Source organism: Athene noctua, chromosome 1, assembly GCF_965140245.1.
Source record: "Athene noctua chromosome 1, bAthNoc1.hap1.1, whole genome shotgun sequence".
Lineage (NCBI taxonomy): Eukaryota > Metazoa > Chordata > Aves > Strigiformes > Strigidae > Athene > Athene noctua.
This window is the reverse complement of record NC_134037.1, coordinates 39,496,299-39,518,202: the sequence shown is the minus strand read 5'-3', so window position 1 is coordinate 39,518,202 and position 21,904 is coordinate 39,496,299. Positions and strand designations below refer to the sequence as shown.

At 38.6% G+C, this 21,904-nt stretch overlaps 1 protein-coding gene across 3 annotated transcripts in view; it reads left to right on the top strand.

Moving 5' to 3' along the window:
* The window catches only part of IBTK (inhibitor of Bruton tyrosine kinase), a 60,850-nt gene extending 39,284 nt beyond the window's left edge, over window positions 1–21,566 (top strand). Inside the window, exons 24-29 of one of the 3 annotated variants that reach the window (XM_074895961.1) lie at window positions 1,733–1,825; window positions 2,999–3,151; window positions 8,935–9,087; window positions 17,127–17,195; window positions 17,297–17,429; window positions 19,840–21,566. In XM_074895961.1, the coding sequence (XP_074752062.1) occupies window positions 1,733–1,825; window positions 2,999–3,151; window positions 8,935–9,087; window positions 17,127–17,195; window positions 17,297–17,429; window positions 19,840–19,965 (727 nt within the window). In that variant the 3' untranslated portion in view covers window positions 19,966–21,566. Of the gene's footprint in view, window positions 1–1,732; window positions 1,826–2,995; window positions 3,152–8,934; window positions 9,088–17,126; window positions 17,196–17,296; window positions 17,430–19,839 lie in introns of all 3 variants that reach the window. The other 2 variants (XM_074895959.1, XM_074895960.1) reach the window with 2 other exon arrangements.
* The last annotated feature ends 338 nt before the right edge of the window (window positions 21,567–21,904 follow it).

The window sequence follows — 21,904 nt, the reverse complement described above, 5'->3', positions numbered from 1 at the left end:
AATTAAAAATTTTGGTGGTTTTAATAACTGGTACAGTTTTTAATTATTCTTTGGAAAAAGCAATTGCTAGATACATATATATATTTTTTTTAAAATTATATTTTTGCTCTTAAGTGCTACCAGTCTAGATTTCTATTATCTGTCTTAAAAGGCCTGCTTGGTTAACGCTTTGTAAAATACTTGGCAGTTTTTCATGGAATCAGACCATGCTTGAAGCCATTAGAAGCACCATTGTACTTTGACATTTTTAAGGCATGCCTTTAGATTTAAACACTCTGAAAATCAGCACCACAGGTTTAACTGATACAGTGGTAAAAGAATGATTATTAATTTTTATCTGTACCAGTATCTGCATATGAAAAAGGAGCAGTACTGTGATAGATTGAAGGTCTGTCTTGCCTGATGTCCTGTCTTTGATGGCTGTCAATAAAGGTTGAACAGAGAAGAGTTTAAGGATTTAGGGAGTCATATAGTGATGATTTTTTACAGTGTTCCCAGGCTCTGTTGGTTTGTCACTTTGTTAATACAGGTGATACAGCTGTAGAAATTAGAAGTTGTAGCTCTGGAGTATATTGTTTGGTGAGCAGGGTCCATCTATGTTTTGTCTTGCTATGTATTTGTGGAAGAATTTGTGTATTTACCCTCTATGAAGAGAGGGTAACCATCCCACAGTCAACTTTTTGGTCTTTAGATTGGTTGTAAGAAGCTCCACCTTCATCTACTATCTTAAGAGTTCTTTTTGAACGTTTTTTAAATTGCATGGTAGAGGAACAAATAAAACCATAGGACTTTGTTGTAATGTCACTGTGCCTGTAATGGGTTTCCTTTGTACTCTTTCTTCACTTTTCCTGGTATTGGTGGTATGATTTCAAGAAAAAGCAGGCAATGCTGTGGTGTGGAATGTGTAAAGGATTAATACTATAGTGTATTTGATTCAACTGCTGTGGAGGAGCAGTGACAACAGGGTTTGGTGTGACCTCCCAGTGGTTAGTTAATTCACTAGTTAGTCTATGGCTGTTGGGTTTATGCTGGGAGAGAGAGAGGGAGTGCTGCTCTTATTTTATTCAAAGCTTGTCCTGCAGTCTAGTTGTAACACGGCTTGGTTTACAAATGCCTTTACACAGATTTTAATTTATAGTTTAATGTAAAGCTTGTAAATGTCTGGATTTCTGTGGAAGTTTAAAATTAGGTCTAGGAAGTTTAAACTAGTTTTAAACTAGGAAGTTTCGAACTTTATAAAAAAGAAACTGATTCCTAAATCTTGAGAATGTGACTGGTGTTTGTACAAAGCTCTAACTTTGCAAAGAGTGTTCTGTTTGCCATGTGAAATAATTTTAATCCTGTTCTTCAAAGAAAGATCTAATTCAGCCTTCATGAAAGAGCTGTGAGCAGTGTCTCTCCAGCTCTCTAGCATCAGCAGTTGACTACTAAATAAGTATCCTGGATTTAGGTATCTAATTTTTTTAAAGTAATCATAGTTCACATCTTTTTGTTTCATAGTATAATGAGTCTTGAAAGTATTTTTATAGTGTGCTCTTAAATATGTATATATTTATAAAAGTTTTGTCAGAAACATTCTATTTGAGGTTTGCCATAATTGAGGAAACAGACATAAATTATACATCCGGTTACCAATCTTATATATGATTTAGAGGATTTCAGTGAAGGCTGGAACTGTGGAATGTAAGTAAAAATGAGTGCCTTGTAAGGTAACTTTTTATTTTTCATTTAGCCCTGCCAGCCCTCCTGCTATGGATCTAAGAACCATCATGGAAATTGAAGAAAGTATGCAGAAAAGTGGAACCATGCCAAAGGCAAATTCAGGGTTGGTAAAAAACCAAAATCTATAAAAGAAAAGTGTGATAAACCAGGCTATTATGAATTTACTTAGTGGTTCAGGCATTTCAGAACTTAAAAAAAGCAGAAGAAAAGTTGTCCTGTTTGTTTTTGAACGCTTTGTTTACTTCAGTTCATTATGGTGTTTTTCTGTGAGCATACAAAGTTTATCACTTTATTTTACTGTAGTCTTGTTTGGTCTACTACTGCAAAAGCATGTCTTAGCTGTTGAAACGTGGAAGAAAGAGCTAGTAAACTAGTATCTTAAATCAGTGGCCTGCTGTGCTGAATTTTCCTATTTTCATCCAAAAAGAATTAATTATTGTCCCTAGCACCATGGAAATTACTTGTGGACCAGTACTGTAATTGATCCTGAATTGATCCTTGTCTCACATTCTCTGACCATCCTCAGCACCCATGTGTTGATATTGACAATTCTTCCTCAGACAGAAGCAAGGGTGAGTCTTGCTTGGAGAAGCATCTCACATACACAGGTTGATGAACATATTTTTTCAGGAGACAGTGGATTAGAACTTTTGTTCCTTAACTGGTGACATATGGAACAGAACGGGAGATGACTTTCGTGACCTTTGAAGTGTAAAGGAGAGCTAGGACAGTAGTCCTGGAGCCTGTGAAAGGGTTGCTGGCTAGATTCAGAAGCTGTGAGCAAAACAGCCAAGACTGAAGAATAGAAATAACTTAAAAACCAAGTTATTACAAATAGAAAAAAATGACTATATGCTGTTGTATACATTTCTTATGCATGGATATTTTTGGTTTAAGGGCTCTAAGCTTCTGACAGTCTCTTTTTTAAAAAGTCACAAAACTAGAAAATAGTCTTTATCTGGTGGTAGTCCATCTCTTCTGGAGACTTGCATGTTTTCATTTGCAGACGTCTAGGTGAAGAATAGTTTAATGATGCTTTTCTTTCTGTCACTCTTGATATTCATTGATCCTTCTTTTGCTCACCAGACATCTAGACCCTCTCTCCACCTATACTCCCCTTTTAGCACTCAAAAGTTTGTTTTTTTTTTTTTTTTTAACAAAGTATTTTGGTCTAGGAAAGAGGTATTTCTGAGTTTAATTTGCAAGCTTAAAGGTGAGACATCTCAAAAGACACTGATCTTACATCTTCTCTCTTTGCAATATCAATTCACAGCAGAATGGCATCTCATGGAATCAAGCTTTCTCAGAAGCAAAGGAAAATGATTGCCCTGGCAGCAAAAGATAATGGGTCAGTAACTAGCAGCACGGAGCCTACTACACTACCCACACCACCCCCACCTACAAAAGTTGCAAAACTAGGGAATGCATGGTATGTTATAAATCATATAGCACTTCTTTTTCTTTAAAGGGTTTTTACATTGAAATAGTCTCTTTGAAGTGGTTTCTTAAATAAAAATGGCCTAGGTTCTGTTCATTAAAAAGACTAACATTGAACTTTTTGTATCTACATTTGATAGTAATCTAGAAATTGAAAGGGGGCAGGGAAATGCAGTGGTTGCAGTTTAATTCTTTGAAATTTTGCTATAGTGTGTCAGAATACTGCATCCCATCTGGTTCTTGCCTGTGTGTGATGTGGTATTTGCAGGTGGTATCAAAGCAAATCATAGAAAAAGAAGGTTCAGCACAAGGTCTGAAACTTAGTAAGGAAGAGGTTATTGAAAGCCATTATGAATGATGTTTTTTCCCTGTCAAAAAAATAAAGAAAAACATTAGCCCTTCCTGGAGGAAAGGGCTAGAATGACTTTGGAGTAGAGCTAAATTGACTGAAATTATAGGTAACAAAGTTATCTAGGTGTCTAGAGCTGGAGGGAGTGATGGATGCTGCTAAGAATTCTTATGGTAGAAGGATGCATAATGGGTTTAAAATTACTTTTAATGCTGATTACACACAATTTAAATGTTCAAGTTAATGTCTCTATCTCAAATAGAAAAATGGTTTATCATCTATTCAGTGAACTAGGTTTACAACAATGTAATGAGGTGCTAGCCTGATTCCTGCTTTGTTCTTCACATTTACAGTTGGTGTTGGATGAAAGCATAAAGGCGTAACTATAAAAGTTGCAAGCTGTGTAAATTTAATGTGTTCAATTACAACAGAATAAATACTGATGTGTGTGCTCTTAACTTGAGGTAAATGTTGGGTGGTTTGCCTCCTTTCCCTGTTCAAGAAGGTTTAAACTTTTATTGCAGCTTGCATCTGTACTGATACCCTAGAAGAATTATGAGTAAGTCTCCTCTCTCTAGAGTTTAACTGTTTGTGCCTCAGTGGGAACAAAGCTTGCTACGTATCCACCACAGTCATTCTATTTTATGTGAAGTCTTTTTTAGACAATTTAGCTGTTTTAAATGCTATGGTAGTAGTTTTCCTTTTGTATTGGATAGATTTGAAAGTAAAATAGGAGTCTGTCTTTCAGAGGATAGGTTTATTTTCCACATTTAGAGCTGTCTCCATCTTGTGTCTTTTGGCTCTCTTTCCTTTGATCCTTTATATGAATGGATTGCTCCATTCAAAAGTAAGAGTATTAAGCATCTGCTGGAATCTTTGCCTTTCTACTATGCTCCTGTAAGTTCAAAACAGACGTAGCCTGTTTGCTATTTAATGAATGTGAAAGGAAAAAAAAAATCAAATCACTAGCTAGCTGAGAAAAAGGTGGGTTGCTTCCTGAGAGGCGTTCTGTGTCAAATGGTGTAGGGTAATACCTAGAACTGCTTGGTGTTCTACTCCATTTCATGTATATATTACTTCAACTTTCTTTTTTGGATAGATGCTGTTATGATCAGCACCTTGTAGTTTGAAGGGCCTTTAGATTTATTTGAGATTCCACATAGGCCTGTTGGTATGCTGTTATCTTAGTTTAAGACCGTAGTAATAACAGTAATCCCAGAACATAACAATGGTAAAATAGAGCTGGCGTTCAAAATATTTATCAATAATGTATGGGAAAAATTTTGGGAGTATGTTGTAATCATTCCAAAATCATGTGTTATAAATCAGATAATAATTGATTGTAAAGTGGTATTCTACTTCCAGTTATGACACCAGAACAAGCTTTGCTTGTCTAGTGGATGCCATGCAGTACGTCCAGCCTTGTGGTTAAAGGGCTTTAGTATTTTACAGGGCCTGTCAAGGATCGTGTCAGTCTGATCTGAAATGGGCAGTTGTTTGATGAATTCAAGGTAGTGTGGCATGACCATCCTTCAAGTAGTGAGTCTGACATTGATGGCCCATTCCATCTACTAGTTTTAATGTTACTACTAATGTTATAATTACACATAAACAGTATGTAATCTCACATCTACAGTGATGATGTATGCAGTCTTACATACACAGATCACAGGGTCTCATTCACACACTGATTTATGCATTGCTACAAACCCACCACCTTTCTACCCATCAGTGACTCAGTGTGGCAGCACCAGAGAAGCCAGGCTGACTGTGCTACCCTACCGGGTGGGTGACTCAGAGGGGTGTCTGTGCCAGTGTGGGAGGGAGGACGGCTGCAGCCAGCCTGGAGTGCTGCTAATGAGATGGACTGGGGCTTGCGTGAGTCAGTCCTTTTCCTCAGGCACCCAGAAAAGTCAGGGGTGTTTCTGTGACCAGTGGTCACAAGTGGGTCTGCTCTGGAGTCTTCAAAGGAACTTACCCATATGTGCCATTCTGTGGCTTGGGATGATGTTAGTTATCACTGGTGTAGGCATTTCATGGGTATTTTCAACCAGTCATTTTAAAAATCATCAGTTAATTTCCTCTTTTGTTTTACTAGTAATTTTCAAGCTGCAGTTTTATATACTTGTCTCTGATGGACTGTGGGTATCAAGGGAAGGGGCTAGGAGAACTCTGCAGGAGGATGTTTTGTATAGGGTGGCAGCCTTTCTCCATCCTGGTCTTTCCCTTCTCCCTTTCATACACAACTTTTAGACACAACAAAGCCTGAAGCAGGTTTTGGAGGACATCGGGTAGCTTATCTAATTATCTGGGCTTCTTCAGAAGAGGTTTTTGTTGTTCCTGAAGTCCTATTTTTCAGTGTAAGATAAATTATTCTTTAGAAGTATTTGTACTGTTTGACTGAAACATGTGAGCTAGACGCTTCTAGTTAAATGATTTGCTTCTCAATACGGGAAATGAGAGACTAGTTTGACTATTCATGTTATTCATCTACTCCCTGACAGATAATTCTTTACCTATTGGGTGTTATTTAACTTTATACTACCAACTGCCTGTGAACTGTTCCTTGCATTTAAAAGCAAGTATAGACTGATTTTTGACTATGCTTAGATAACTTTCTCCAGAAAATATATGGTGCTCTTAAGGTTCTGATTAAACAGTTTTTGAAAGTAGCTGGACTCTACTGTATTACACAAACTATCTTGAGTGAAAAGACCAGGGTATACTTCAGGAGGATGGAATGCAATCTAACGCTGATGTGGTCACCACGCATGATTCTGTACGTTCCTCTGCAGCGTTCCTCTGGCTGCTGATCTGGAAAATGCTGGTTGCTCAACAGTTCAAGCAAAGAACCAGTGGGAGGTATAAGAATATTTAAAATTATGCCTAGCTGCTGGAAGAGAGCATTTGTTGAATAAACTTTTAACCTGCTTTAGGCAAGCCATCATTATTTGATTGTCCATGCTAGTTGTTTGAAGTACTTTTATGTGTGAGATAGAATGGCATTACTTATCTGCTCTAATACTATATTTGCAAAGTTATATTCTGTAAATTCACAATGGACTATGAGAGTGTATTTGGCAATAGATTGAGCTTTCCATGCATGTAACATAGTCAAAGCCATAGAACTTGTGTTCCAATGAAATAAGATACTCATCTTGGATGTGCAGTGAGCTTACTTGCCAGAAGGGTGTGGGCTCTTTTTTGGTTGACTAAAAGACCAAGTCTGTCATACACAGTGTCCTACCTCTTCCACCAAAAGAAACCTGCAGTCTTATAGTTTTTTTGGGACTGAACCTGTTTCTTTCTTTAAAGAAAAGTGGAAATTAGAAGAGGGGAAAAAAACTCCATACTAGTAATACTTTGACATGTCATGCAAGAAGCTAAGTGTTAACTTTATTAGTTTTCCAAACCTACTTTGATCGGGGTGTGTGTGTGTGTGTGTTGCTTATTTGTTTTGGTTTTTTTGCAAACTCAGGAGAGCCTATGGCTTTTCAAGAGTGGAGACATAAAGAAATTTGAAGTCTCTCTTGAGAATTAACAATTGTGTATTTTAATGTCTAGGTTGTCAGTTTGTCAGGATTCCAGCTTATACTAAAATATCAACAGCTGTTTTGGAACTTCATGCTTTGATGTTTTACACTTTGAGTTTATAGAAACTTTGTCATATTCCACTTTTTTTAAAAAATGTGTATAAATTAGTTTTTCTAATGCTGCAAGATAGATAGAAATGACAATGTATCTGGCAGGACATGCTGAAATTTAGAGTTGTTACTCTTGGGAAATTTTGTACCAGTTTAAGTTGAACCATTTTAAGTCACTGGTAATTATTTTGGGTAGGTTCACAAGCTGAGAATGATGCAGGGTTGGGTTTTTTGCAGGGGGGTGGGGTGTTTGGTGCTGTGTTGCAAGTGGATCTGATTGCAGTACAGAATTTTCATGAAAATGGGTAGGCTGCTTAAATTGTTAGTAGCAGAAGCTTCTGTGACAGCAGATCCCAAGCAAACCAGTTCCCTACTTGGTGTAATAGGTTTGGGGAAGTTCTGGTCAAACACTTGCCCAGATTCTTTTGTGCTAGTTGGTGGTAGGAATAGAGGATGTGCAAAATGACTGAGCTGCTGCATCTGGAGGTTCCCATTCAGCTTTCTATGTGTTCTGCACTGCTCATGCAATATTAAAAAACCCCCAAAACAACCCACCAAAAACAAAACAAAAAAAACAAACAAAAAAAAAACCACAAAACAACAAAACCCAACAGAAAAAAACAAGCCAAAACAAAAAACCCTCTGAACTTAACTCTGGGTGGCCTAGCATGGTGTTCAGACATCAAACATAACTTCCAGATGCTTTTATTGTAAGATTTCAGATACAATGTTGCAACATTTTAATTTCCTCATGTTTATTATGTTAAATTGTATACAACATAGATGTAGTTGGAAAGTCTTTGGTTTCAAATACTTACCTCCTTACGGTAACTGCACAATTAGCATTGTATAGAAAACTTGTTTTACTTCAGCAGTGTTTATAATTGGTCTTTTATTTCTCTGAGGAGATAATGAGGAGAGCTGTTCTTCCAATATGTGTTTTGTGTATTTAACAATGGGTGGGACTGCTGTGGTTAGTAAAATGTAAGCAAATGTATGAAGAATTAATTCCAAAGTCTTGATGGGTAAGGGAAAGACTAATGGTAACTGCCTTGAATTCTGTAAATAAAAAGGCTTTTGGATCAGAAAGCGTTCAGAATAGCTATGATGCTAAATTGCTATATTTTCATACTTATTTTTGAAAGATAATATGCAGGCTCTAGTTTACTAACAGTGCACATTATACTTCAGCAAGTAAAATAAAATGAAGCATATAGTTTTTATGAATTTCACTGTGCATTAAGTGATTTATAGAGCCTTCAGCAGGTATGAGTGACTTGTTCATTATCTTGGGGAAAGAAGATCTGCTATACTTGACTTTCATGGTGGTAAACTAACAGTATTACAACAAAAGTACTAGAGCATTATGTGCTTTATGAGAATACTTTTCAAGGAATAATACTGTTAGAAAAGGTACAGCTTGTCTAAGACAAGGTGTCTGTGAAGATAAAATTGCTTTTAAAGAGGATGGGTTGGAGGGGGGGAATAGATGGAGGGGTGGTTTAGTTTTGTTTTTTCTTCCTTCTAATGAAATTTTCATACTATTGGCTTGTTCTGTTCTCATAGGTATTTATTTTCTGATGTTTACCTATTTGACCCAAAGTGACTTATTTTAGTGAAGGAGGTCTAGGAGGCATAATGATGAGATACAGAAGCTAAGTAATATTGTATTTTTAGTAACTGAAAAGGCCCTCTTTACTATTGGAATTGTGCAACAATTTGGAGTCTTGAAAAGTGCAAGTATAAAATGAGTTTTGTTTTGTTTTGTTTTTTTTCTTAAAGGTCATCTTCATTACATTCTACTTTGCCTAAGTCATTCCGTGATCTTGTAATGGAAGAAGAAAAATGCATGAGTGCAAATAATTCACCTGGTACTGCTATCAAAAGAGCGGCATATAAAGGAACTGAGGATTCATCAGTCCAAAACACCATAAGGTAAGAGAGCTGTCTTTTCCTAATTGGTCGACCATTTTACAAGAACCCCAATAACCTGTTTAAATTCTACTGAAATAAGAAAGGATAAAATTGCAATTTAAAAAAAAAATCTTCTAAGAAATCTGTTAGTAGGATTTTATGGATAGAATACTTTTATGAATAGGAAGCTTAACGACTAAAGCAATTTAGTGCCACTGCTAATATTTTGTTTGAGATTTGAAGTGTTTGTGTCTCTATGGACACGTGTGTATATATATATATATATATATGTGTGTTAATGGACACTTCAGACTTCAAACAAAATATGTATATACATGTATGTATAAAAATGGTAAACCTATATTCTCTAACTTCTGTAGAAATTAGATGTTCTTTAGCATTCAGATTATGGCATGCATGAAACAGTGTAACCACCGAGTAGATAAAACCAGTTTGTTCAAACACAGTTCTGGCATTTTCATGTAAGGTGACTTAATTGTTTAGGTGCAATTTCTTATTGATGAAGAGGGCTTGCTGAAATATTTATGCATTGGTTGTGTCTGTATTATAATTACTGGGGACTACAGTTCTAAGGACAAAAATAACTTGTTATGAGGTGCACCTGAGTTCTGTGTCTAGTTGTTAGACAATCGATCTTTGTTCAAATTCTTTTAGCCATGCATCCTCTGGCTGTCTCTAATAAAGCCTCTGGTTTGGGTTAAAATAACTGTCTAAGCTGAGGAAAGAAATCTCAGCCTTATTCCTGAAATCTTGAAGGACTGAGTTGCCCACCCACCTGCATCTCTTCCCCCTCTCATCAGTAAATATGAATGCTGTGCATTTCAAATATATGTACGAGTCAGAGGGCCTGAAAATCTTATGGACTTTCCCACCCTCCATCTGGAAGCAGCACAGGCCAGCTGCCCCAGGGTGGTAGGGTTGCCAAGGGTGACAACAGCACCAGCTGGATAGCGGCCTCCCTGGCAAGGGCACAGCCCCACTGTGCCAGAGCGAGGTGAGCAAGGCAGGCCTGCTGACAGAAACCAGGGTGAGCCACAGTCAGTGAGCGCAGACAGGTCCATTGGGATGAGGCAGAGTTGAGGTCAAACCTGCAGCAGCATCAGGAACACAGCAAGGCTGGCTGGGCTTGGGCACAGCTGCAGCATAGCTCAAGAAAGGCCTAAGACTGAGTGGCTGAGCTTAAATGCAGCTCCTGAGTAGAGAGCGGGGAGCCCCTTGTGACCCTTCACACAGCTCTTCCTTACAACTCAATTCTGTTCATGGCAGTTTGACTCAAGTTTACACAGCTGCCCTGAGGGAGAGGAGTTTGCAGAGGCTGTTAGTACACAGGGAACCCTGGCACCCATTACCTCCCAGTTTTTTGTATGAAATCCTATTCCATCCCCCTCCAAAAACTGTCCTCTCCAGAAGGAAAAGAAAGCTCTTCTGGGCCTCCATCTTTGTTGCTCAGCTTGTATAGAAACTGGTGTTTCCTTAAGACAGAAACATATGTGTCCTATTGGTAGATAAAGAACAAAGTGAGGGTAGAAATACAGAAACACTCTGTGTGGAATGGTGTTAGAGGAGACAGGTAGGAGAGATTTGAAGAGTGTGTGTGATGGGTGGGCATTCTTCAGGAACAGAGTGATAAAGCTGAAGTTACTGTGGTGAGTGGAGTTGTAGGGATACAAAGCACAAATCTCCAGAAAATCAGGTATCATTAGTTTTGTTGCTAGCAAAATAATGAAGCTTTTCATCGTATAGGAGATGGCAAGGGCTGGTGATGAAGGAATTTTCATGGGATGCTATTATTAGCTTTATCACACCTGCTCTGTGATCTTCATAAAGTAATTTCTTTTCCTTTTGCATTGCTCTGTCTAGTCTGTGCAGTCTGGCCAGTCTGCACATTCTTGAAGTGGATTATTTGAGCTGAATTCAGGCCTAATATGTTAGCTGTCTCAAAATGATACATTTAACTAGCTGGAGCCTAGATGACTAGATTGACTATAATCAGTTAGAAAAGATGTTTTTTGGCTTCAGTAAAGCACTTCCAGTGCTATTTCAGGTTGGTTTGAATTGTGTCTGAAGATGCTTACTTCTCTCTATTAGGTGTAAAGAGGCTAGGTGGCTTGTTCATCCATCTGAAAGTTAGGAGTTGAGTTTATAGTTTGAGGTAATTTTATTCTTTGACTGTACAGTTCCAGTCACAGTGGGCTCTGACTTTTGCCTGTGGCATTCAAGGGCTATTTCTGTGAAGATTAATTATCCACACCCTTACCCCTTCCTTTTTAAGGAAAGGAAATTGCATGTGTGTAGAGCATAAGTAATCCTCATCTACTGATTTCAAACTTACTGATGGGACATTGAAGATACTTGCATGGCTACTGTTCCTGCTTTGTCTTTTTTCTTTGGATAAATTGTACAGTAATTAAACTGACAATTTTCTTAAGTCTCTGAATGAGGGTTTTTTGGTGGTTGCATAAACACTCTTCCATATACTGTCACCTTCCAATTTATGCAACCCAGAAATTTTCTGTAGATGAACCATGTTATGAATGTGGAGATGTGAACTGGATTCAGTCCAGAGGCAGATCAGCAGAAAAGCTGGGCTGTGTGGATGTGGCTGCATTGTTTCCAGGGACAGATCAGCCTTGGGAGTTACGCTGTGCAGCTGTGCATGTATAGCTAGTAGTCCAAACTAAAAACATAGGCCTGACATGACTTAACTTAGATGTGGCAGCCTGGGTTGTCTTCACTGTGTTACTCCAGGGAGCAGTGAAGAGTCTTAGTGGAAACAAGTCTTTGTGGCTTTGCGTGGGAATGGTCTAGTTCTGGCATGGCTAATAATGAGCTAATAAGTAGTACATGACTCAAATGGTACAGCAAAACCCAAGAGGTTCTGCAGGAGACCAGGCTTTGTGTTCCTTTTCTGAGAGCAGTCATTAGATCAGGGAGGCACTGGACCTGAACTGGCTTCAAATGAACAAATGCTCAAGAAACACTGTGGGCTGAGTGCTGGGACATCTTGGTGACTGTGCAGGAGTCATGGTAAGTTCAGCCAACTGAGTTAATCAGGTTGGTTCAGTACTGATAATACTTGGCTAGGTCCATGCAGAACCACTTAAGTCTCTGCATCAGTCTTTAATTTTCAAGACTTCCAGGTTTCCAAGTTCTATATTTTTGAGGCTTTTTTCCATTTTTCTGTATATGCTTCCCGTTTCCCGTCTGTTCCATTTCTCCTAGTTATTTTGATGCCAGCTGAGGAATTAATCTAGCATGTTGAAATATCTGCAGTTGATTTAATATCTGGACTGAATGTCTTGCTAGCAAGAAACATAGATGTATGTATGTACAAACAACTTCAGAATATCTGAACTGCTTCCTACATTTTATAGCCATGTTTAAATTGTGGGAGATGACATGGGTATTTAAAGTTACCTTTTAATTAATCATTAGAGTGTGCTGTGACACTGAAACTATTAATTCCAGGTTTTGGAAATTTCTGTTGTGATTTTTTCGTTGTTTTGGGTTTTTTGTTTGCTTTGAAGTCTTACTCTGGAAAGAACTTTGTACTGAAACAGGTTTGTAAAGTATAACAATCTGCTTGGATTAATTTATAGTAGTGCTGTGAGTTCTTTGGACTGTGAGTGGGAAAAAGTGTACATGTCAAATGTGCTGGATAGGTGTCAGTTACTGTCAAATGTGACAGTAAGCATTATTAAATTGGGTGGAAAAGGAGATAAAGTTCAGAAATTACACCAGAGTAAAGCTATTTATTAAGTTGTGCAAACATGTTCCTGATTAAACAAACCAGCAAGCAAAAAACTGCCTTCATTTCTTCTTCTCTTTCCTTTTCTCTGGTTCTTTGCTGCTTTTTATTATGTTAATATCTGAAATTCAGTAAAATCTGGAAGTTGATTTATCTAGACTTCAGCTAAAAAGTGGTTCTCAGCTGTTGAAATAATAGAATAAATTAGATTCTCTAGTTCAGCCTCCTGCTCAAAATAAGTCAAATCTGATGATGTTACTTAGGTAACTGGTCCAGTTGAGTTGTGACTGCTTCCAGGTATGAAGATAACCCAACCTTTCTGGGCAACATGTGCCAATGTATGATCATGACCGTAGTGGGATTTTTTTTTTTTTCTTTTCTTTATATCTAACTGGGATTTCCTACTTTGCAGTTTGTGTATGTTGCCTCTTATCACTGTGCACCTCTAAGAAGATTCTTGCTGCATCTTTTCTCTACCTTCCAGTTAGATAGTTGAAGACAGCAATGAAATCTCCCCTTTGCCGCCTTCCTTTAAGGTTAACGAAACACAGTTCTTCCTGTCACGTGCTCCAGACCCTAATCTTGGTGGCCTTCCACTGGACTTTTTCCAGCCTGGCAGCATCCTTCTTGTATTGAGGAGCCCAAAACTGGGTGTGATACTCTGTACACTAACAAATACAACATAGAGGGGAAGATCACTTCCTTTGTCTGGCTGGCTACACTCTCACTAGTACAACCCCATATGCAGTTGGCCACCTCTGCTGCAAGGGCACATGCTGATTCATCTTCGACTTGCTGCCAGACAGGACTCTGCAGGTCCTTCTCTGCAGAACTGCTTTCTAGCCAGTCAGTGCCTGGCCTGTATTGCTTCGCAGGGCTATTCTCTTCCAAATATAGGACTTTGCACTTGCGTTTGAAATTCATGAGTTCTCAGTTGCCCATTTCTCCAGCCTCTTGAGGGCCTTCTGACTGGCATCCTGGCATCCAGAGTGTGGACTGCTGCGCCCTCCTCACCCTCTTCCCATCCCCCTGTAGCCTTGCTGAGAGTGCACTTTGTTCTACTGAACTTGCTAAACAGGATTGGTCACAGTATCATTCCCTGAGGACCACCACTAGTACTTGGTTTCCAGTTGGACTTTGTACAACTAGTCCACAACCCCCGAAGCCCTTCAGTCCAGCCTGTTTTCCACCCATCTTGTAGTCCATTTGCTCAGTCCATATTTTTCAGACTGAGTATAAGGATACAGTATCAGAACATGTCAGAGGCCTTATTGAAGCCAAAGAACATGACACCCATGGTGGAGCCTGTCATCCTGTCACAGAAGGCAATCAGGTTGGTCAGACATGATTTACCTGGTGTCATAAATCCATGCTGGCAGTTCCCAGTCATCGTCTTGTCCCACATGTGCTCAGAAATTACTTCCAGAGGATTTGCTCCACAATGTTCCCCAGCACTGAGGTGAGACTGATCAATCTGTAGTTCACTGTATCTTCCTTCCTGAAAATGGATATAATATTTAACTTTTTTCTAGTCATCAGAAAATCTCTTGTGAGTGGTTGGTTTTTATTCCTGCTAATACAGAAGCCCTTCATTTTCTCCTGGACATCTCTCAGTTGTTTAAGCTCTAGCTGAGCATTGGCTCTTACAGCTCTGTCCCTGTACAGAGAAATAATATTTCTGTTTTCCTCTGGTGCTGACTGTCCCTGCTTCCACTGTTTATGTTTGTCCTTTTTGAATTCCATATAGAACAGAGTTGCCTGTTCATTCCTGCCAACCTTCTGCCATCCTTGACTTAAGGCACATTAAAATGATCTGGTTTTGTGTTTAGAGGATGCTGTCCTTGTGTATCGGATACCAGTCCAGATACAGTCTGTATCTGGAATGAATGAAGTTTACTCATTCTCTATTTGTTCTTTCCTTTGCAAGGTTAGAGATTTTTTTTTTTCTCAGATGATCAGTGGAAGACTCAATATCAGTTATTCTTCTCTGCATCTATGACAGTTTAGATTATAGAACCAGAGAGACCAAAACTGAAAGGTCTTCCACAAAAGCTTTGTCCAGTGTGATATATGTTGGCAAAAGTATTTGTTTCATATGGAAATAACTTTTTTCCCAGCGACATACTTCTGGTTTATATCATGATCAGTATCGCCTGGATTCTCCTTTTTCTTTTCAAGTTGAAAAACTCCCATCTTACAGCCTTCACTTTACAGAATTTTATTTCATACTTCTGAATTTCCTCTCCCATTGCTTTGTTCCACAGTCATACTGTTATTTTTTATCCTTTCTTAAATTAAGAGCATCACTTACTGGTTTGAGCTTTGCTGCCTATTGTGTCCACCAACATTAACTTGTTCTTTTAGTTAACTTATTCTTTAAATTAATGATTAAATCAGCTGTAAAGCGAGTAAGGAATTAGCTAGGCAGGAGAGGTATGAAGAACTTGTTTAACAAAATTGAGTGGATATGTGCCTCTTGTCTCAGTGTCTTACAGAATTCCCATATTTGTTTATCGCATTTATCTGGCATGACCTGATACCTTTCTTAAATAAAATAGGAATCTCTAACTTACTGTTGGTTTTTTTTTACTGAAGATAGAACAGCAAAAAAATTTACAAGGTTGAAGTAAAGGAACTTCAGCTATATAGATACTCAATCTAGAGAGTGGTACAGCAGATCTGACCTCTCTTGCCATGGAACTGTTGTTTCATATGTCGGTTTTTCAAAGCTCTGGAACAGTGTTTATCTGGAAACATCCAGTTTGGAGAGTACCACACCTTTTCAGTTTCCTCTCCATACAGTGTACCATGCCAGTCCTGTCAGTGTCTGGTATGATCACCATTACTGAAAATGGAGGGGAAGGATTGTCTTGGCTAACATGAACTTTGCTTTCCTGGTGGAAGCACAGAAGTGATATGACCTGGCAGAAGGTGTATCTGCTGGGTTTGATTCAAGGGAGTGACAGTGTAGAAATCCTCTTTTGAAGTCCAGTGTTATTCCCTGACAGCTGTTACTACAGAGATAGATAGATATAGATATATATAGATATAGATTTTTTTTTTTTTTTTTTCCCCCTCAGCAGTTAAATATGTGTTCATTCTGTTCTCTGAGTAGTTGGCTGTTTGGTGGGCAAAATTATCTTTTGTGACAAAAAGCTGGGTATGGTTCATTTAAATGCCATTTTTGATGATGGACATTGCATTTCAGATTTTTCGAGGTCTTGCCCTCATTCCTTAGCAGTAGGAATCATGGTTCTTGTTGTCATTGGAATTGTGTTCTGGGGAAAATATTCCAGGCAGAGAATTTAGCAGTTACTGGAATTTTCTTAACTTTCTATAGATACTTTTTTCTCTTTTCCAAGAGTTTGTGGCCACTTAGGTGGATTATCAAAGCCTTAAAGAAAATTGAGACTGATTTATTGAAATACCAACACCCGTAGAGTTTTTTCCAGTGCCATAAAATAATTCAGAAAAGTGCTAGCATTTCATAGTATGCTGTAATACTTTTTTTAGAGTTCTGGAAATCACAAAAGTTGCCAAAGATAGGTATTGAATAATGAGAATATGTCCCTCTTTTCCTGCTGATGTAGGATTTTTCTGACAAAATATACTTATCTCTTAAGGCATACCATTTACCAAATGTGCCTTCCTTTTGTTGAGAGGTTAACATTTTGCAACTGAATAAAATATCTTCCTGTTAGGAACTCTATTGATATTTCAGGATTTTTTTTTTTTTTTTCAATTCTGTTAATTCTGGTTTTCTGCTGTTATGAATGTGGGAGGTAGTTTCAGGATATGCAGTGAAAGCCCATAATTTCTGGGCTTACACTTGAGGAAATAATTTACTAGTGCTATTGTAGCACTGTTTCTTTTACATGAAACACTTAAATACAGGATAGTTTTGGTTTTTTTTTTATCTTGAAGCCATGTTCTTTTCATATCAGTTGCAAACTTTTATAGTCAAAGATGTTAGTGCATAACTCAGTTAACTATTTCACATGTAAAAAACCACTTTTTAAAAAAGTATTTTATTCAAATGCTGAAATGTTAGGAAATGCCAGAATTAATGCCCAAGCTGAAAATTATTAAGTTCTGGTAATCAGAAATATCAGCATCTTCTCTAGAGTCACAGTATCACACTTAAAGACAAATGCAGTATTACATGCTAATGCCTTTCTTCTGGAAAAACCCTACACATTTGTAATTACCTACTGTAAATTTGTACTTCACAGTATGATGTAGGAGAAGGCTCTGTCAGTGACTTTCACTCTCCTTTCCTACCTTTTTCCAGGTGCACCACTAGAAGTAGTCCAGGTCTGGAAGACCACGTTCTGGATTCTCCACAGCTGGAGAGTCATAAGTAAGTTGGACAGTGGCTTACATTCTGGAGCTTATTTTCTTTATGTTGTGCTGACCTTGTTCTTGATGTTGCCTCAATGTCATTTGTTTTTTTTTTTGCAGTCCTTGGTTAGTAGGATCACCAGCTAGCTCTCCTGTGATAGCACCTGTCATGTTTTCAGCTATTGTAGAGGAAGAGCGCCAGCAAGAAGCTGCGCTTATTAGGAGCAGAGAAAAACCCTTGGCTTTGATCCAGGTAAAGTCTGTGTTACTGCAGCTGTGAAGTAACACAAGGAGTTTTCAATGGCTGTTTCAGAGATAAATTTTTAGGATTAGTTATGTATTGGTATACTTAGTATCATTTACATAATGATATTAAATATAATTTAATAATAACCTCACATTGCTGTTTGATAAGGTAGGCCAACTTTAAAGTCAAACTGACTACTGTGTCCATGATTAATCCTTTCACAGCATCAGAAAATGGTTGAGGTTGGAAGGAATTTGTTTAATCCAGAAGGTAAATTGTTTAATCCAAACCCCTGCTCAGAGTGTGATTGGTTAGAGCAGGTTGCTGTGTGCCCAGGCAGGTTTTGAATATCTGTAAGGGTGGAGGCTCCATGGCCTCCCTGGGAAGCTTGTTCCAGTTTCTAACCACTCTCACAGTAAAAAAAGATTTTTATATTTAAATGCAATTTTCTGTATTTCTCTTTTCCTCTCACGGGGCACCACCGAGAAGAGTGTGTCTCAGTTGTCTTTACTCTCTCCCATCAGATATTTATACACTTTGATAAGATCTCTAAGCCTTCTCCACACTGAACAAGTGTAGTGTGCTGAGCATCTCCTCATGTGTCACATGGTCCAAGCTCTTATTCACTGTTGTGTCCCTTCACTGAACTGTCTTCAGTATGTCTGAGGAGTCCAGAAGTGGAGCCAGCACTCCAATGTGTCTTGCCAGTGCTGAATAGAGGGGAAGGATCACCTATCTTAAACTGCTGACAGTGTTGTCCCTCGTTGAGCGTAGGAGACTGTTGCCCTTCTTTGCTACATGAGCACATTGCAGGCTAATAGTCAACCTGTCTGCCAGGCCCCCAGATCCTTCTGTGTAAGCTGCTTTCCAGCCTGTCGGCTCCCAGTGTGTACTAGTGCTTGGGGTTAATCTTCTCAGGAGCTGGATTTCACGTTTCCCTTTGAACTTCATGACGTTTCTCATAGTATGTTTCTCCAGCGTGGCTGGGTCCCTCTGAGTGGCAGTGCAACCATCTGGCATATCAGCTGCTCCTTCCAGTTTTGTATTGTCTGTAGCCTTGCTGAGGGTGCACTTTGTCCCATCATTTGGGTAATTATTGAAGATGTTAAACAGTATTGGACAGAGTCTCAGTTTCAGTATTGGTGCTAGTGACTTGCCTCTAGCTGGACTTTCAGATCACCAGTTCAGCCAGTTTTCAGTCCATCTCACTGTCCATTTATATTGTCTGTACTTAAACTTGTCCACTTAAGATCTTAGTCCATACTTAAGCTCTACCATTTTCCTAGGGATCAAGATGAGGGTGACTGGTAATTAGTCACCCAGATCCTCCTTTCCTTTCCTGAAGGTAGGAATGACATTTGCTTCCTTCCAGTCCTCAGGAACTAACCCTTATTGCCACAACTTTTCAAAGATTTTTTTGAGAGTGGACTTACAGTCATATTGGCCAGCTCTGATCTCAGGGGCATGGGTTGCTGAAGGCTGATCCTACCACTGAAGATCAAGATGAAGAAGGCTGTTAGTTCCCCAGCTTTTTTCATGTCCCTTGTCATTCAGCGGTAATCCCATGTCATCTTTTCACCGCTGTAGAAGTCCTTCTTGTTGCCCTTCATGTCCCTTGCCAGATTAAACCTCAGATGGGCTTTGACTTTCCTAATTCTGTTCCCGTGTGCTCAGACAGTACCACTCTTTTACTTCTGGGTCACCTTTCTCTGCTTTCACCTCTTGTGTGTTTCCTTTTTGTTTGAGTTTTGTCAGGAGCTCTCTTTTCGTCCATGCAAGGCATCCTGCCACTCTTGGCTTGACTTGGCTTCCTGCTCATTGTCATGGACCATTCTTGAGCTTGGAGGAGGTGATCCTTAAAATCAACCAGCTGTCCTGGACCCCTCTTCTTTCCAGGGCCATGTCCCATGAACTTCTTCCAAGCACATCCCTGAACAGGCCATAACTTTATCTGCTGAAGTCCCAGGTTGTATTCCTGCTATTTACCTTCTTCCAGTCTCTCTGGATCCTGAGCTCCACCATCTCATGGTGATTACAGCCAAGGCTGCCCTCACCTTTCTCATCCCTGACCAGTCCTCCTTTGTTTGTAAGTATGAGATCCAGCAGAGTGTCTTCCTTCATCAGCTCCTTGATCCATCTGTGTTAGGAAGTTTTCACCAATGCAGACTCGGAGTGCTCGTGCCCTGCTGTGTTGCCTTTCCAGCAGATATCAGGGTGGCTCAAGTTTCCCATGAGGAGCAGGCCTGCAAACATGAGGTTTCTTCAACTTGTCTGAAGAAGGCCTCATCTACTACTACTTCCTGGTTAGGGGGTCTGTAGCAGACGTGCATTCAGGACCAGTAAAGCCAGCTCATAACCATGCTACTGGTGTAAATGTAGATCTGACACTGACATACATATTCTTTCTTCCTTCTAGATTGAGGAGTGTGCTATTCAAGATTTATTAATCCACTATGAAGCTTTTGACAACCCTGATGAATTTGTAACTGTTGAAAGGGCTCCACAGGGACCTATAGCAGCACCTATGTGGAACAAGCACTGAGTTGTACTCTTCACAGTCCATGTTGTATGTGCACTTCTGAAGTTCTAATTCTTGTTACAAGTAAAATGGGACTGGAAGAACAGGAATCATGTGATTTTTAACATCAGCATTAAAACACTGCACATAATCACTAGGTATTTGTTAGAGGGGATGGAAATAATGTGTTCACTGTGTCCTTTACCCACAGTATATATTGTATGTATGTTTTGAGAGAATTTCTTTAAGAAGACATGTTAGTAATGTTACATGAAGCTGTAGATTGGAAATGTATTTGCTAATCTTAAATTGTGAGGGTTTTCTGTTAAATTGACAAGTGGCTGAAAAGCGAGTGCTTATTTTGTGAGTTAATGTAGAATTGAATATGCAGAATTATACTTCTTTAAAGTTTGGGTGGGGGTACGTTCTTCAGAGCTTTCTGGCAAATTGGGAATATTGGAAATCGTTTGTGCTTGAACTTCATGTAGAAGTACAGTTTGATAATGCAGTTTTCCTTATTATATGTGCAAGAACTGGTTCTCTGATTGTTGCAACCAGTATTTCTTACTGTCATGCTCCACGATGAACCTCTATGCGGTACCTAAGTGCCCTGCCATTGCCTGCTCTCAGTTCAGTTGTGCATGTTTTTTCACTGTTGTGAGACTGGCCTTTGAGCAGTCAGCTCTGTTGTGAAGTAAAACACACAGTTGAATAGAACATGGTAACACTTAATTAGCTCATCTATAGTCTTATTCTGGTAAATATGGTACAGTTTTAGAACCACTGTGTTTAAGGTACAATTCACTTGAAGTGCTGAGGAAATAAAAGGTCTGTGTGTTCATTGTTAAAGCTATAGGGATGAATGCTCAACTGTGGAATCTGCAAACACCTAACCTTCAAAGATTATCATAGGTGGCTTTCAGTATTGTGTGTTCCAAAGCTCTCTGTGCCTGGTTTAAACAAGCTCATATATATATATATATGTAAAGAAAAAAGAAAAAAAAAAAAGTAGCCTTATCTACAATATTCTGTCTAGTTTGTCTGTTTGTATAGGTGTGTTTGAACTTGTACTTTTTCAATAGTGTTAGTACTCATGAACTCTGGAAAACTGGAATTGACAGAACTGCAGATGATGAATGTAGAGAATTGATCACTGTGTGATAAGAGTTGAAAAAAAGCTATGTAGATATGTCTAATGGTTTCAGGTCAAGCTACACCAAAAAAATCCCCCACAAAAATTGTAAACAAATGCAATAAACCACAAAATCTTGATTTACACAAGGTTAGTATACTTTTATGTGCTGTCTGTATATAATGACTACTTTAGGTAATCTAAAAGTATTTCTTTTGTGTATGGAACAAGAACTGTAGGCATTTTGAAGTTACACAGGCAAAGGAAGATGTAGCTTTTAAATGTATTTTAAATTCTAATGGTGATTCATTAACTATGCTGATGAGAATACTTTCATTAAATGCTTTAATTGATACACTGCAGAGCCTTAGAGCCTGCTGAAACTATCCTTCTGAATTAGGAGAAAGCTTAGGTACTGTGAGAAACAACTATAAAAGCAGTGAGCCTTTCCAAGTGTGAACCTAATCTGTTCTCAGATAAAAAATGATTGTAAAGTTGCTAACTTAGATTTTTTTTTTTCTAAATGGATTAGAATATGCTGTTTAAAATGTCATTCTGTCATTATAAGAGGATTCATGCTTCCACAGTGCCGACGAGATTGACTACTTTTAAGTTCTGGGTTTATTGCTGTAGTTTGCTTATGGATTGTCACTGATTATACTTAATAGTCACAAAGTGAAGAACAATCGGTGTACCACTCTTCTGAAAGTGAGATTTTTTTTTTCAACAGTTGTGTTAGATCAGCTTAAGGCTAAAACGTGTCACAGAAGGCTGAGTAAACTTAGAGATTCCATTTTTAGTCAACTTTCTTAAAACTTGGAAATTAACAGT